This window comes from Salmo salar, chromosome ssa27, assembly GCF_905237065.1.
Source record: "Salmo salar chromosome ssa27, Ssal_v3.1, whole genome shotgun sequence".
Taxonomy (NCBI): Eukaryota; Metazoa; Chordata; class Actinopteri; order Salmoniformes; family Salmonidae; genus Salmo; species Salmo salar.
The window spans coordinates 24,756,480-24,771,787 of NC_059468.1; the positions used below are offsets into that span (position 1 = coordinate 24,756,480).

General features: G+C 43.4%; 1 protein-coding gene across 4 annotated transcripts in view; it reads right to left on the reverse strand.

The window, feature by feature from the left end:
- Positions 1–1,236: 1,236 nt before the first annotated feature.
- The window catches only part of LOC106588797 (rap guanine nucleotide exchange factor 5), a 57,090-nt gene continuing 43,018 nt past the window's right edge, over positions 1,237–15,308 (reverse strand). For all 4 annotated transcript variants that reach the window (XM_014178231.2, XM_045709509.1, XM_014178230.2 and 1 more), the window contains 14 exons: positions 14,892–14,970; positions 14,665–14,815; positions 13,397–13,488; positions 13,153–13,183; positions 12,511–12,589; positions 5,137–5,286; positions 4,884–4,981; positions 4,492–4,611; positions 4,216–4,394; positions 4,032–4,122; positions 3,901–3,951; positions 3,550–3,702; positions 3,392–3,446; positions 1,237–3,220 (listed from right to left, as the gene is read on the reverse strand). In XM_014178231.2, coding sequence (XP_014033706.1) covers positions 3,102–3,220; positions 3,392–3,446; positions 3,550–3,702; positions 3,901–3,951; positions 4,032–4,122; positions 4,216–4,394; positions 4,492–4,611; positions 4,884–4,981; positions 5,137–5,286; positions 12,511–12,589; positions 13,153–13,183; positions 13,397–13,488; positions 14,665–14,815; positions 14,892–14,970 — 1,448 coding nt within the window. In that variant the 3' untranslated portion in view covers positions 1,237–3,101. The remainder of the gene's footprint in view (positions 3,221–3,391; positions 3,447–3,549; positions 3,703–3,900; positions 3,952–4,031; positions 4,123–4,215; positions 4,395–4,491; positions 4,612–4,883; positions 4,982–5,136; positions 5,287–12,510; positions 12,590–13,152; positions 13,184–13,396; positions 13,489–14,664; positions 14,816–14,891; positions 14,971–15,308) is intronic.

Consider the following 15,308-nt stretch of genomic DNA (forward strand, 5'->3'; position numbering starts at 1 on the left):
AACATTCCAGAAGGACATCCATCTCTGCAGCACTCCACCAATCAGGCCTTTATGTTAAAGTGACCAGACGGAAGCCACTCCTCAGTAAAAGGCACACGACAACCCGCTTGGAGTTTGCCAAAAGGCACCCAAAGGACTCTCAGACCATGAGAAACAATATTCTCTGGTCTGATGAAACCAAGATTGGCCTGAATGCCAAGCGTCATGTCTGGAGGAGACCTGGCACCATGCCTACGGCGGTGAAGCATAGTGGTGGCAGCATCATGCTGTGGGGATGTTTTACAGCAGCAGGGACTGGGAGACTAGTCAGGATCGAGGAAAAGATGAACGAAGCAAAATACAGAGAGAGATCCTTGATGAAAACCTGCTCCACAGTGCTCAGGACCTCAGAGTGGGGCAAAGGTTCACCTTCCAACAGGACAACGACCCTAAGCACACAGCTAAGTCAATGCAGGAGTGGCTTGGGGACAAGTCTCTGAATGTCCTTGAGTGGCCCAGCCAGAGCATGGACTTAAAACTCGATCAAGCATCTCTGGAGAGACCTGAAAATAGCTGTGCAGCGACGCTCCCCATCATCCATCCTGACAGAGCTTGAGAGAGCTCAAATACAGGTGTGCCAAGCTTGTAGTGTCATACCCAAGAAGACTAGAGGCTGTAATCGCTGCCACAAAGCTGGCTTCAACAAAGTACTGAGTAAAGGGTCTGAATACTTATGTACATTTGCATTTTTAAAATATTTTTATACATTAACAAAAAATTCTAAAAACCAGTTTGTGCTTTGTCATTATGTGTAGATTGATGAGGGGGAAAAAACAATTTAATCAATTTTAGAACAAGGGGTCTGAATTCTTTCCAAATGCACTGTATATGCTTCAACAAATATGTATAATCTCATGATGATGGTATTATTGTCTTTATTATTTTTAAATTCCATAGCCTATTACACATTCTGAATGGCCCCTGCAGAAGCTGTACTCTCCCTCTCCTGTCACTCCCCCTTCTCCACGCCCACCACCACCAATTAGCCCGCTGAGCTCAAGACTCGTCTTCCTCTGACATAAATTATAGGGTTTGTAATGTATGCACAGGGAGGCAGTGATGTCACCTCATGCTTAATGAGAAGTGAAAATGAGAAACAGCTGTTTTGTTATTTTATTATTTTCTTTCCTCTCTTCTATCATTTCTTTCCTACTCCTCCATCCTCTCGTCCTCCTCTCTAATAATATTCAGAGACAGTGACCATTGACACAATGTTTAATATGACATAAAAGCTCTAATTTATTCATAATCGCCAGTAAAACTTTGACGTAGTAAACCTCTCTTTAGAAAAGACGTGTGGCTTCAGCAGTTAGGGACGGGGAACATACTGCTCTGCTCTTTTCTTTCTCCCGCTGTGTATGAAGACATCATATTGTGGAATGTAGGCCTACCTTTAAAACAGATAAATAATAACATCTCAAGCATCATAATAACATTATGCATATTTACAAATCAACAATATTACAGTGGTATAAAGCCTTAGAGCAAATCTGAAATGGCACACTATTCCCTGGCTTATATAGTGCACTACTTTTAACCAGAGCTCCTTATTCCCTATATAGTGCACTATGTTCGACCAGGGCCACATAGCTCTGGTCAAAAGTAATGCACTATATAGGAAATAGGATGCAATTTGGGACACACTCTTAGTGTCATCTTGCATTGTGATCTGGTGGGGTTGTCACGTCATGCAACATAACAACATTCTTTAAAACAGAACTTTACATCATCATGGCAAGAAAACAACACCCCTCTGCCTCTTGGTCTTTTTCTCTCTTTTCCCCTCATTTTGAAATCACATAGGACAGTAACAATCCCTGGACCAACTCCACTCCCTAGTCTCCTGTTTTAAACATTCCAGCGTTTCAGCTCAACCAGCAAACCTTCGTGGACACAGTTCAATGTATTTACACATATGTCCTGCAAATCTTTACCGAGGTCTGTCTTTATACAGCTCCAGTGTGATATGGCACACAGGACTGTCACATTCTATAGAGAAACAAACTAAATATTACAATAAATAGTTATATAGCACTACTGCCCTGCTTCTACACACCTGAACACTGTACCTTAGCGTCATGTGATGTACTTGATCAGTCAGTGTGAATACACCAGGCCTTAACAGTGATGTACTTGATCAGTGTTGAATGCATTGACTAGGTTTGAACCAATGCCATGTTGCTTAGTGAAATCTGTGTGTAACAGGCATTGAAACAGCATATCTATCGCTCTTCAGTCAGTAAAAGTGTAATAACAATGTAATAATAATAATCTCTATAATACCCGTCCAATAAGAATGTGTAATAGTAGGACCTTTGTGTTATGGTATGACAGGACCAGAAATGATGAGGGCTTTGTGGTTTCTACAGGTACAAATAAAAAGGGATGTGTGTGTAATCTGTATATGGCATCTCTCCCTCATCCGGACATTTGGCACTGTGTCATCCAGAGGCATATCTCACCATGTGGCCTGAACACATACAGTATACATCTACTGTACGTCTACTGCATGACTTCCAGTCATATACTAACAGTTACTATCTGCAGTCTCTTGACTGTTTCCCTACTGTGGATAATTAATACAATGAAACTAATTGTTAACTTAAGACCAGAAACAGAACAACACACAATCTCAGTAGCTGTACAAACTCCTCTTGAGAGTAGCTTAAAAATAGTATTCATGACAGAACAATAACGAATGGCCGTCTGTCTTCTCCATGGTCTTTGTCGTCTGTCAAAGTTTGACCTTCACAGAAAAACAATCTGAATCAGGTTGATGGATATACATTTTAAGTCTGAACGCCGCCTCAGTGTGCAGCTCTGTGGTTGGCTGGCTGAATCAAATCAAATCAAATGTATTTATAAAGCCCTTCTTACATCAGCTGATATCTCAAAGTGCTGTACAGAAACCCAGCCTAAAACCCCAAACAGCAAGCAATGCAGATGTAGAAGCAGGTGTAGAATCAGGATGCTGAACTGTGATTGGCTAAGAGCTGGTGGCTTGCATGGCACCTTCAACACCAAGTGTATTTTCTGTGAAGGTCCTCTAGGAGTGTGTGTGTTCAGGCGCGAGGCTCCAGCTTGTGTGACAGTTGGAACAGTGTCTGTTGATTGTCGATGATGTGGAGGTAGTGAACGCTCGCCCTGACCTCTGCACTGTCGCTCCCCACCACCTCGTTACCTAGGATACAGACAGATACACACACACACACACACACACACACACACACACACACACAAAAACACTGAAGCTGTATGACTTCACCAGCAGAGACTGAACAGAACAACATTACAAACACACAGGCACAGACAGACAGAAAGAGAGACAGAAAGAGAGACAGAGACAACATACCGAGTTGGTCGCTTTGGCAGTGGCGAATCAGACGCACTGTGTCGGCGATCATGTGCTGAGGGGTCGGGGCATAGAAGAGAGTCAGTCACCATGATAACGGTTATTAAACAGACAGACAGACAAACGTTCAGACAAACAACAGACATGTCATGACTCACCAGTTTCTGGAAGTTGACCAGGTTGTCCTGAAAGGTTTTGTTTCCCTCGTGGATAAAGGTGATGTCTTTCAACAGCAGAGGCATGAAGGGGATCTTAGGAGGCTTCATCTTCTTGAAGGCATCTCTGTAGGCCTTATGGTTCAGAGACGGGTCCTGGAGAGAGAACGAGGAGAGGTTAGGGGTCAGGGTAAGGTTAGGGGTTAGAGGTTAGGCTTAGGGTCAAGTGGATGTGAACCTAGAGACTGATACACCAATAGTCTCAGAATATTTTGTTCATTAATTCATGACCTAACTATTTTCCACCAATATTCAGGATGAATATTATTTTAAACCAATGATAATGAGTCTTACTGTGATCAGCTCCAGTTCAGAGAAGATCTTCTTGAATTTCCCCGGAACTTTCTGAAAGTAAACGTATGGAACAGATATACACCGTCAGAGTACACACACACACACACACACACACACACACACACACTTACCTCCCAGGTTATGTTGAGTCTGCTGACGGCTGCTGTGTTGAGTCCCATGATGATGGCAAACGCTGAGTTCAGGTTCCTTTGGGCCTTACAGCTTCATAACACAAAACAGGGATTAGTTGTGTGTGTGTGTGTCCATGTGTGTGTGTGTGTGTTTTGATTGTCTAAAGTGTGTGTGTTCTCTTACTGCGCTGCAATCTTGATGAACTTCTTGAGCAGCTGGACTCGTTTGTTGAGTGACACACACATCAGGACCTCAGACATAACCCACTGCTGGACCTCGTTACAGCGCTGCAGCAATACAGACAGCCCCTCCCGGTGGCTGCCTCCAGTACTACAGCTCATTGTGGAATACACCAACTCCTGCTGCATGGGGGGAAGACAGAGTTGAGTGTGTATGTGTATGCGTGAGTGTGTAGTAAAGTTCCTCCAGTGTGTGTGTGTGTGTGTGTGTGTGTGTTACCTCGTGTATGGAGTTGAAGAGGTTCCAGTCCAGTTGTGTGAGAACAGCAGCCATATCCCAGGTGTTGATACCCAGCAACCTCACTGTTCTCCTACTCAGCTCACTGTCTGTTAGAGGGGCCTACACACACACACACACACACACACACACACACACACACACACACACACACACACACACACACACACACACACGTATGTTAAGAGTAGGTTAGTGTTTTTTTGTCTTTCAAATACTTAGCTTGAGTTTGATTTGATTTAGTAGTGCAACACACCCCACCCCAGGTAAGCTGAATCAAGGTCTCCTAAAGCCTTTGTTTAAAAAATAAATACCATTTGTCAGTGAATTACCACAATCAAATTATTCGTAACCGTAATCTGGGTGTTAATTACCATAATATGTGTGAGGTCCCTCCGACAGACCATCAGTTTGCTCTGTGGCGTCAAAGTCTCCGAATACACATATTGACCAGCCTGTAACATCCTCCTCTCTACAGGGGGAGAGTGAGAGAGAAAAGTGGGGAGAGTGAAAAGGAGTGTGTGTGTGTCCAGTGTGTTAGTGTGTGTGTGAGTACCTTCAGTGGGTGTGTGTGTGTGTATCTTCAGTGTGTGTGTGTACCTTCAGTGGGTGTGTGTGTGTGTGTACCTCCAGTAGGTGTGTGTGTCACCAGCACCATGTCCTCCTCTGGTCGGTCCATCTTCTGACCCACAATCCTCAGCAGCTCTGCCACGCTCAGCAAAGAGTGTGTGTAAACACACAGGTACGAGTCAGCACTCACATACACACGACACAGCACTGGAACACACACACACCCACACACACACACACATAGCGTTAACACATCATAAAACATATTTTCAGAAGGCTTTTGATTGGGTGAATAGAGATCTCCTTGCTTTTAGACAATTCAAAAGGGAATTGATGGAGGATTCTATGATCCCATCAAAGTCTTACTGTGATCAGCTCAATGACCTCAGGACTGGCTGGTTTCCAACCCTTTACGGTGTATAGCAGGAAGACTTACTCTCATATACTTTATATGCAATATATGTTAATGATTTAGCCCTACAAATCAAACATGCTAAACCTGGTGATGAAGTTGTGGATATATTCCTGGGCATCTTGTTGTATGCTGATGATATACATTATATGTACAAAAGTATGTGGATGCCACTTCAAATTAGTGGATTTGGCTATTTCATCCCGTTGCTGACAGGTGTTTAAAAGGCTATTTCATCCTGTTGCTGACAGGTGTTTAAAAGGCTATTTCATCCTGTTGCTGACAAGTGTATAAAATTGAGAACACAGCCATCCTCTTGACAGTAGAATGGCCTTACTGAAGAGCTCAGTGACTTTCAATGTGGCACCGTCATAGGATGCCACCTTTCCAACAAGTCAGTTCATCAAATTTCTGCCCTGCTAGAGCTGCCCCGGTCAACTGTAATTGCTGTTATTGTGAAGTGGAAACGTCTAGGAGCAACAACGGCTCAGCTGCAAAGTGGCAGGTCACACAAGCTCACAGAACTGGACTGCCGAGTGCTGGAGCTCGTAAAATTGTCTGTCCTCGGTTGCAACACTCACTACTGAGTTCCAAACTGCCTCTGGAAGCAACGTCAGCACAATAACTGTTCGTCGGGAGCTTCATGAAACGGGTTTCCATGGCCGAGCAGCCAAGTGTCGGAGGAAGCTCGCCGCCATTGGACTCTGGAGCAGTGGAAACGCGTTCTCTGGAGTGATGAATCACGCTTCACAATCTGGCAGTCCAACGACCAAATCTGGGTTTGGCAGATTCCAGGAGAACGCTACCTGCCCGAATGCATAGTGCCAACTAAAGTTTGGTGGAGGAATAATGGTCTGAGGCTGTTTTTCATGGTTCGTCCTAGGCCCCTTAGTTCCAGTGAAAGGAAATCTTCATGCTGCAGTATAGAATGACATTCTAGATGATTCTGTGCTTCCAACTTTGTGGCAACAGTTTGGGGAAAGCCCTTTTCTGTATCAGCATGACAATGGCCCCGTGCACAAAGCGAGGTCCATACAGAAATTGTTTGTCGAGATCGGTGTGGAAGAACTTGACTGGCCTGCAGAGCCCTGACCTCAACCCGACAGAACACCTTTGGGAAGAATTGGAACACTGACTGCGAGCCAGGCCTAATCGCTCAACATCAGTGCCCAACCTCCCTAATACTCGTTGCTGAATGGAAACAAGTCCCCACAGCAATGTTCCAACATCAAGTGGAAAGCCTTCCCAGAGGAGTGGATGCTATTATAGCAGCAAAGGGGGGCCCAACTCCATATTAATGCCCTTGATTTTGGAATGAGATGTGTGACGAGAAGGCGTCCACATACGTTTGGTCATGTAGTGCAGTTGTCCTTGCCGAGACATTAGATGACCTCCAGAATATGTTGAATATTGTTAAACTATGGTGTACTAAATTGAGACTGGCGATAAATCAAGAAAAGACCCAGATTATTCATTTCAGAAAGAAAGGCGTGCAGTGAAGTGCACACAACCGTTGTTTTGGTCCAACCCCATTATTGTACACTCGGCTCTATAAATATCAAATAAAATACAATTTTATTAGTCACATGCGCCGAATACAACAGGTGTAGACCTTACAGTGAAACACTTATGAGGCTCTAACCGACAATGCAGTTAAAAAAATATGGATAAGAATAAGAAATAAAAGTAACAAGTCATTAAAGAGCAGCAGTAAAATAACAATAGCGAGACTATATACAGGGGGGTAAAGGTACAGATTCAGTGTGCTGGGGGAACCAGTTAGTTGAGGTAATATGTACATGAAGGTTGAGTATTAAAGTTACTATGCATAGATGATAACAACAGAGAGTAGCAGTGGTGTAAAAGGAGGTGGGGGGGGGCGCAATGCAAATAGTCTGGGTAGCCATTTGATTAGGTGTTCAGGAGTCTTATGGCTTGTGGGTAGAAGCTGTTTAGAAGCCTCTTGGACCTAGACTTGGCGCTCCAGTACCGCTTGCTGTGCGGTAGCAGAGAGAACAGCCTAAGACTAGGGTGGCTGGAGTCTTAAACAATTTTTAGGGCCTTCCTCTGACACTACCTGGTATAGAGGTCCTTGGTTTCATTCTGGATGAACACATTCCCTTTGAAGATGCCATAATATCACTAGCAGATTCTGCCGGTGTAGCTTTGGGGTCAGTGTTAAACAAAATGATCTTGGTTACTGTGCTTATTTTCAGCTAAAACTGCTGTGTGTGTCCAGGGATGGACTATGCAGCTGGGGTTTGGGGTTCCAAAGTAGGTACTAATTGCAACAATGTTTAAAACAGAGCAATCTGCTGCTTTCTTGGTGTGCACCACAGGAGGTTGGTGGCACCTTAATTGGGGGGGACCTGCTCTTGGTAAAGGCTGGAGCGGAATGGTATCAAACTGACTCCAAACCTTGCCACCTGTGGAGATTTCTTTTATTTTATTTCACCTTTATTTAACCAGGTAGGCTAGTTGAGGACAAGTTCTCAATTGCAACTGCGACCTGATAAAGATAAAGCATAGCAATTCGACACATACAACAACACAGAGTTACACATGGAATAAACAAAACATACAATCAATAATACAGTAGAAAAAAAGAAAAAAAGTCTATATACAGTGAGTGCAAATGAGGTAAGATAAGGGAGTTAAGGCAATAAATAGGCCATGGTGGCAAAGTAATTACAATATAGCAATTAAACACTGGAATGGTAGATGTGCCGAACATGAATGTGCAAGTAGAGATATACATCATTGATGTATACGTATACATCATTGATGTATAAAGAGAAGAGAGTCGGCCCGAGAATTGAACCCTGTGGCACCCCCACCATGTGTGGTTAGGCAAAAGGTGACATGATGCGTCTATGGAACAGACTGATAAATATGCCAGAACACAGAATCACTAAAAAAGTGTTTGACTGGGACCTTACTCATAACCATCTGTGGGATGGAGAATTGTTATCCATTTTTTGTGAAACTGATTTGCAGGATACACTGAATATATAAAACATTAAGAACACCTGCTCTTTCCATGACATAGACTGACCTGGTGAATCCAGGTGAAAGCTATGATCCCTAAATGATGTCACTGTTAAAACCACTTCAATCAGTGTAGCTTTTTAAGCCTTTAAGACATGGATTGTGTTTGTATTTGTATTTATTATGGATCCCCATTAGCTGCTGGCAAGTTAGCAGCTACTCTTCCTGGGGTCCAGAAAAATAAATGCAGTTCTACAATTTTAAAAACACTACAGGGCAAAAGGGGGAGTGCAAGTCAATATTAGGAAGGTGTTCCTAATGTTTGGTATACTCCGTGTACAGTGCCTTGCAAAAGTATTCACCCCCCTTGGCGTTTTTCCTATTTTGTTGCATTACAACCTGTAATTTAAATAGATTTTTATTTGGATTTCATGTAATGGACATACACAAAATAGTCCAACTTGGTGAAGTGAAATAAAAAATTTAAAAAACGGAAAGTGTTACGTGCATATGTATTCACCCCCTTTGCTATGAAGCCCCTAAATAAGATCTGGTGCAACCAATTACCTTCAAAAGTCACATAATTAGTTAAATAAAGTCCACCTTTGTGCAATGTAAGTGCCACATGATCTGTCACATGATCTGAGTGTGTATATATATATATATATATATATATATATATATATATATATATATATATATATATATATATATATATATATATATATATATATATATATATATATATATATATATATATATATATATATATATATATATATACACACTGTTTAGACTCAAAAAAATAAAGGGAACACTTAAACAACACATCCTAGATCTCCGAATGAAAGTAATAATCTTATTAAATTACTTTTTAGCTTTACATAGTTGAATGCGCTGACAACAAAATCACACAAAAATATGGTCTCACAAGGGGTCTGAAGATCTCATCTCGGTACCTAATGGCAGTCAGGCTACCTCTGGCGAGCACATGTAGGGCTGTGCGACCCCCCAAAGAAATGCCACCCCACACCATGACAGACCCACCGCCAAACCGGTCATGCTGGAGGATGTTGCAGGCAGCAGAACGTTCTCCACGGCGTCTCCAGACTCTGTCACGTCTGTCACGTGCTCAGTGTGAACCTGCTTTCATAGGTGAAGAGCACAGGGCGCCGGTGGCGAATGTGCCAATCTTGGTGTTCTCTGGCAAATGCCAAACGTCCTGCACGGTGTTGGGCTGTAAGCACAACCCCCACCTGTGGACGTCGGGCCCTCATACCACCCTCATGGAGTCTGTTTCGGACCGTTAGAGCAGACACATGAACATTTGTGGCCTGCTGGAGGTCATTTTGCAGGGCTCTGGCAGTGCTTCTCCTGCTCCTCCTTGCACAAAGGCGGAGGTAGCGGTCCAGCTGCTGGGTTGTTGCCCTCCTACGGCCTCCTCCACGTCTCCTGATGTACTGGCCTGTCTCCTGGGAGCGCCTCCATGCTCTGGACCCTACGCTGACAGACACAGCAAACCTTCTTGCCACAGCTGGCATTGATGTGCCATCCTGGATGAGCTGCACTACCTGAGCCACTTGTGTGGGTTGTAGACTCCGTCTCATGCTACCACTAGAGTGAAAGCACCACCAGCATTCAAAAGTGACCAAAACATCAGCCAGGAAGCATAGGAACTGAGAAGTGGTCTGTGGTCCCACTTGCAGAACCACTCCTTTATTGGGGGTGTCTTGCTAATTGCCTATAATTTCCACCTGTTGTCTATTCCATTTGCACAACAGCATGTGAAATGTATTGTCAATCAGTGTTGCTTCCTAAGTGGACAGTTTGATTTCACAGAAGTGTGATTGACTTGGAGTTACATTGTGTTGTTTAAGTGTTCCCTTTATTTTTTTGAGCAGTGTATATATATATATACACACACACACACACACACACACACATATATATATATACACACATACACATACATATATATATATATATATATAACACATATGTATATATATATATATATATATACACCTGTTCTGAAAGGCCCCCGAGTCTGCAACACAACTAAGCAAGGGGCACCACCAAGCAAGCGGCACTATGAAGACCAAGGAGCTCTCCAAACAGGTCAGGGACAAAGTTGTGAAGTACAGATTAAGGTTGAGTTATAAAAAAATATCAAAAACTTTGAACATCCCACGGAGCACCATTAAATACATTATTAAAAAATGGGAAGAATATGGCACCACAACAAACCTGCCAAGAGAGGGCCGCCCACCAAAACTCAGGGACCAGACAAAGAGGGCATTAATCTGAGAGGCAACAAAGAGACCAAAAATAACCCTGAAGGAGCTGCAAAACTCCACAGCGGAGATTGGAGTATCTGTCCATAGGACCACTTTAAGCCGTACACTCCACAGATCTGGGCTTTACGGAAGAGTGGCCAGAAAAAATAAGCAAACATGTTTGGTGTTCGCCAAAAGGCATGTGGGACACTCCCCAAACACATGGAAGAAGGTACTCTGGTCAGATGAGACTAAAATTGAGCTTTTTGGCCATCAAGGAAAACACTATGTCTGGCACAAACCCAGCACATCACCCCGAGAACACCATCCCCACAGTGAAGCATGGTGGTGGCAGCATCATGCTGTGGGGATGTTTTTCCTCGGCAGGGACTGGGTAACTGGTCAGAATTGAAAGAATGATTGATGGCGCAAAATATAGGGAAATTCTTGAAGGAAACCTGTTTCAGTCTTCCATGGATTTGAGACTGGGACGGAGGTTCCCCTTCCAGCAGGACAATGACCTTAAGCATACTGCTAAAGCAGCACTTGAATGGTTTAAGGGGAAACATTTAAATGTCTTGGAATGGCGTAGTCAAAGCCCAGACCTCAATCCAATTGAGAATCTGTGGTATGACTTAAAGATTGCTGTACACCAGCGGAACCCATCCAACTTGAAGGAGTTGGAGCAGTTTTGCCTTGAAGAATGGGTAAAAATCCCAGTGGCTAGATGTGCCAAGCTTATAGACATACCCCAAGAGACTTGCAGCTGTAATTGCTGCAAAAGGTGGCTCTACAAAGTATTGACTTTGGGGGGGGGGGGGGGTGAATAGTTATGCACGCTCAGGTTCTGTTTTTTGTATTATTTCTTGTTTGTTTCACAATAAAAAATATTTAGCATTTTCATAGTGGTAGGCATGTTGTGTAAATCAAATGATACAACCCCCCCCAAAAATCTATTTTAATTCCAGGTTGTAAGGCAACACAATAGGAAAAATGCCAAGGGGGGTGAATACTTTCGCAAACCACTGTATATTCAGGAACAAATTAGCATGTGGTGTCAACCAAATCAAGGACAAAACCACAAGGAAAAATGGGCAGCTTATATTTGGTTTAAACCTAAACTTAGAACGTACACTCTTATCAACGAGAACTACACCCCTGAACCATATATCCTCCTGAACCTAACAAAAAACCAAACGTCCGTTTGTGCACCACTCAGATCCGGCACCCTCGCTCTGGCTACAGAGACACGTCATTTAACAGATTGTCCGAAGAGAGAATTTGCCTACTGTGTGAACTTGGGCAAATCGAAAAGGAAATCCATTTAGTGTTTTATTGCCCTCTGGATGGCGATCTGAGACATGTTCTTTTTAGTAAAAATGTTGGTGATAAACCTGAAGTATTCTGCTTACGGGACGAGCAGAGTCTTGAATTCAGACAGGGCGTGTTTGAGATTGCTCAGTTATTTCACAATGCCTGGAGGAGAAGGAGAAATGTACTGGTTGTGTGGTGTGGCTAGATGGTAGCTGGTTGTGTGTAGTGTGGCTAGATGGTAGCTGGTTGTGTAGTGTGGCTAGATAGCTGTACAGGCTGTGATTATTGTATGCATATCATTTGGAAAATGTTGTTTTGATTACAAAGAAAATGTCACTCTGTTTAGTAGTGTCTTGTGGGCTGGGCACCGCTAAGTGTATGACACTTCAATAAATCATATCAATCACATACAATCACAGCATCACTTGTGTGTGTTCTCACCCTCTTTGGTGTCAGCCCGAGGGAAGCGGAGTGGCAGACTGTTCTCCTTTAAACTGAGCTGCTGGAACAGAGGCTTACTCTGGAGAGACAGACAGAGAAATAGAGGGATGAAGACAGAAAGGAGAGAGGGATAGGGAGAAAGAAAGAGAGAGGGATAGAGAGAGGGATGGAGAGAGGGAGAAGGGGACAGTGGGACATAAACCATTAGATTATAAAAGGGATACTTTAGGATTTTGGCAATGAAGCCATTTATATACTTCCTCAGAGTCAGATTGAACTTGTGGATACAATTTTTATGTCTCTGCATGCAGTTTGAAGGAAGTTTCTAACTAGTGTCAGCGCAATGACTGGGGGAGTCTATGGTAACTGCTTGCATGCTAGTATACACCATAGCCTTCCAGTCATTGTGCTAACGGTAGTTAGCGGTTGCTCGCAAAACTAACTCGAACGTCTTTCATACTGGATGCAGACATAACAATGCAATCCATGAGTTCATCTGACTCTGGGGAAGTAGATAAAGGATTTCACTGCCAAAATCCCAAAGTATCCCTTTAACTTGGCAGTGACAGATCATTTTCGTCTACCAATTATCTCTCCCCCCATTTTCTCTCGCTCCCCTCGGCCTTCTTCCATCCCTCTCACCTTTTGTTGTGGAGGACATTCATCCACTGTGCTGAAACAAAAACAAACAGAGAAACAAATAAACAAACAACTCCATATTTGCTTGTTCATAAATAAAGATTTACTTGAGAATTGAAGCTTCCGTTTCCTCTATCCCACCCCCCTCTATCCCCCCACAGACAAACCGTAGGCTGTGCTCATGTCTCATAAACAATGGCGTCCTTGTGCTGTACATACACACACACGGATACACACACACACTCACTGTCTACGTCGTAGAAGCTTCTGGAACTCCTTCATGTCTTTCTCCAGAGACGGAAACTCATAAAGATCCTCTAACACACACCTGGAGAGAGTCTGACACACACACACACACACACACACACACACCACTTAGAGATATATTTAGGTTTAAGTATTGTAAATGTATGTGCAAACATGTGCTAGGGAGAAAACAAAGCTGCAAGCTCACATACACTTACCGTAATTTCCGGACTATAAGCCGCAACTTTTTTCCCAGGCTTTGAACCTCGTGGCTTAAACAATGACGCGGCTAATATATGGATTTTTCCCGCTTTCAAATTTTTTTTCCTCCAATGTCCCAGATGTGCTCAGTTTTTTGGCGGCATGAAGCTTTCATTAGACCAATGAAATTGCCGAACGGGTTAAGGTCAAACAACTTTTTTGTTTACTGTTTAGATTCAATCGAGCGCTCTCAAACTTCCCATCATTCTGATTACGGTAGTCATTTTGTCACCCTGATTCCTGGGGGCACAACAAAGTATTTGCAGCCACTCGACATCAGTGTAAATCGTGCATTTAAGGTGGCGCTCCGTGTTCAGTGGGAGGCTTGGATGACAAGTGGGGAGAAATCCTTCACTAAAACGGGCCGCATGCGAAGAGCAACTTATGGTCAAGTCTGCCAGTGGGTCCTGACAGCGTGGAGCATTGTCAAAAAATCCACTATCATCAACGGGTTTCGAAAGGCTGGACTGCTGCGTGTTGAAGAGGGCTCAGCAGGGGATTTGCCTCCGGATGAAAGTGACGAGAGCGACAATGAAAAGGCTATTCTCTGAGGCTATTCAACTCCGACACCGAAGGAGATGGTTTCAGTGCACAGGAGAAGGAAGATGGTGACCAATGACTTTCTTGGTAGGCTACTGTTTACTGCTAATTTTTAATTTTTTGTTACAAGCCGTGTTTCGTTAAAGCCTATTTATTTTTGTTACGAGCCGTGTTTCGTTAAAGCCTGTGTAAAGTTCATTTGTTTCAATGTACGGGTAGGCACCTGCGGCTTATAGACGTGCGGCTTATTTATGTTCAAAATAATACTTTTTAAAAAATTCAGTGGGTGCGGCTTATATTCAGGTGCGCTTAATAGTCCGGAAATTACGGTAAGTTATCGCTGTCACTGACATGCAGAATATATTTCCTTTCCTTCCTGTTACTAGGCAGCTATTACCTGGGTTACACTAGATAATCCCCACGACAACCCTCACACACTGGTTACCAAACCTCTGTGTCTCCTCCTACCTTCATGAATGCCTTGATGTGTTCGTCCTCTCGTAGGAAGTCCTTATATAGGCGTGTCCAGTGAGCAACTAGGTGTAGTACTTTCCTCTTCCTATAGAGGGCCTCCTTTCCATCCTCCTGACCTTGACCATGCACACGCTTACTGCTGTAGGTGGGACAAGTTAAGGACAATACACACTACACAGAAACACAGACAGACAGACACACATGCAGTGTGTGAAGGATATTGTCCGAGCAGGGCCTGACAGAGGTCGTTGGTCGTCATGAACACTAGGTACGTCAACAGGAAGTCATCCAGCAGCAGCTCTGAAAAAGGAAATGCATCACAGGTCACGAACCTCTATACCTCAGACAGTGAGAGAAAGACAGGAACGTTGAAAGAGGGTTTGTGTCAAAAGGGCATGGGCCAGATTAGAGTCCACAGCAACATGTTATTTGAGCTCTGAAGGCAGCGGCCTAACCTCTAGACCTCCCCAGGCCCACCTACACCTCTCTGCAGTTGTGTTAATTCAACTTTGTTTGAGAGCTGGGAGAAATGGCCTAAAAATCATAACCTGATTTTTTTTTCAAACTTATGGGCGATTCAAAATATACTGATATCTCGATTTGTTTAATGTTTTCTCTGAATAAGCTTTGTTGTACAA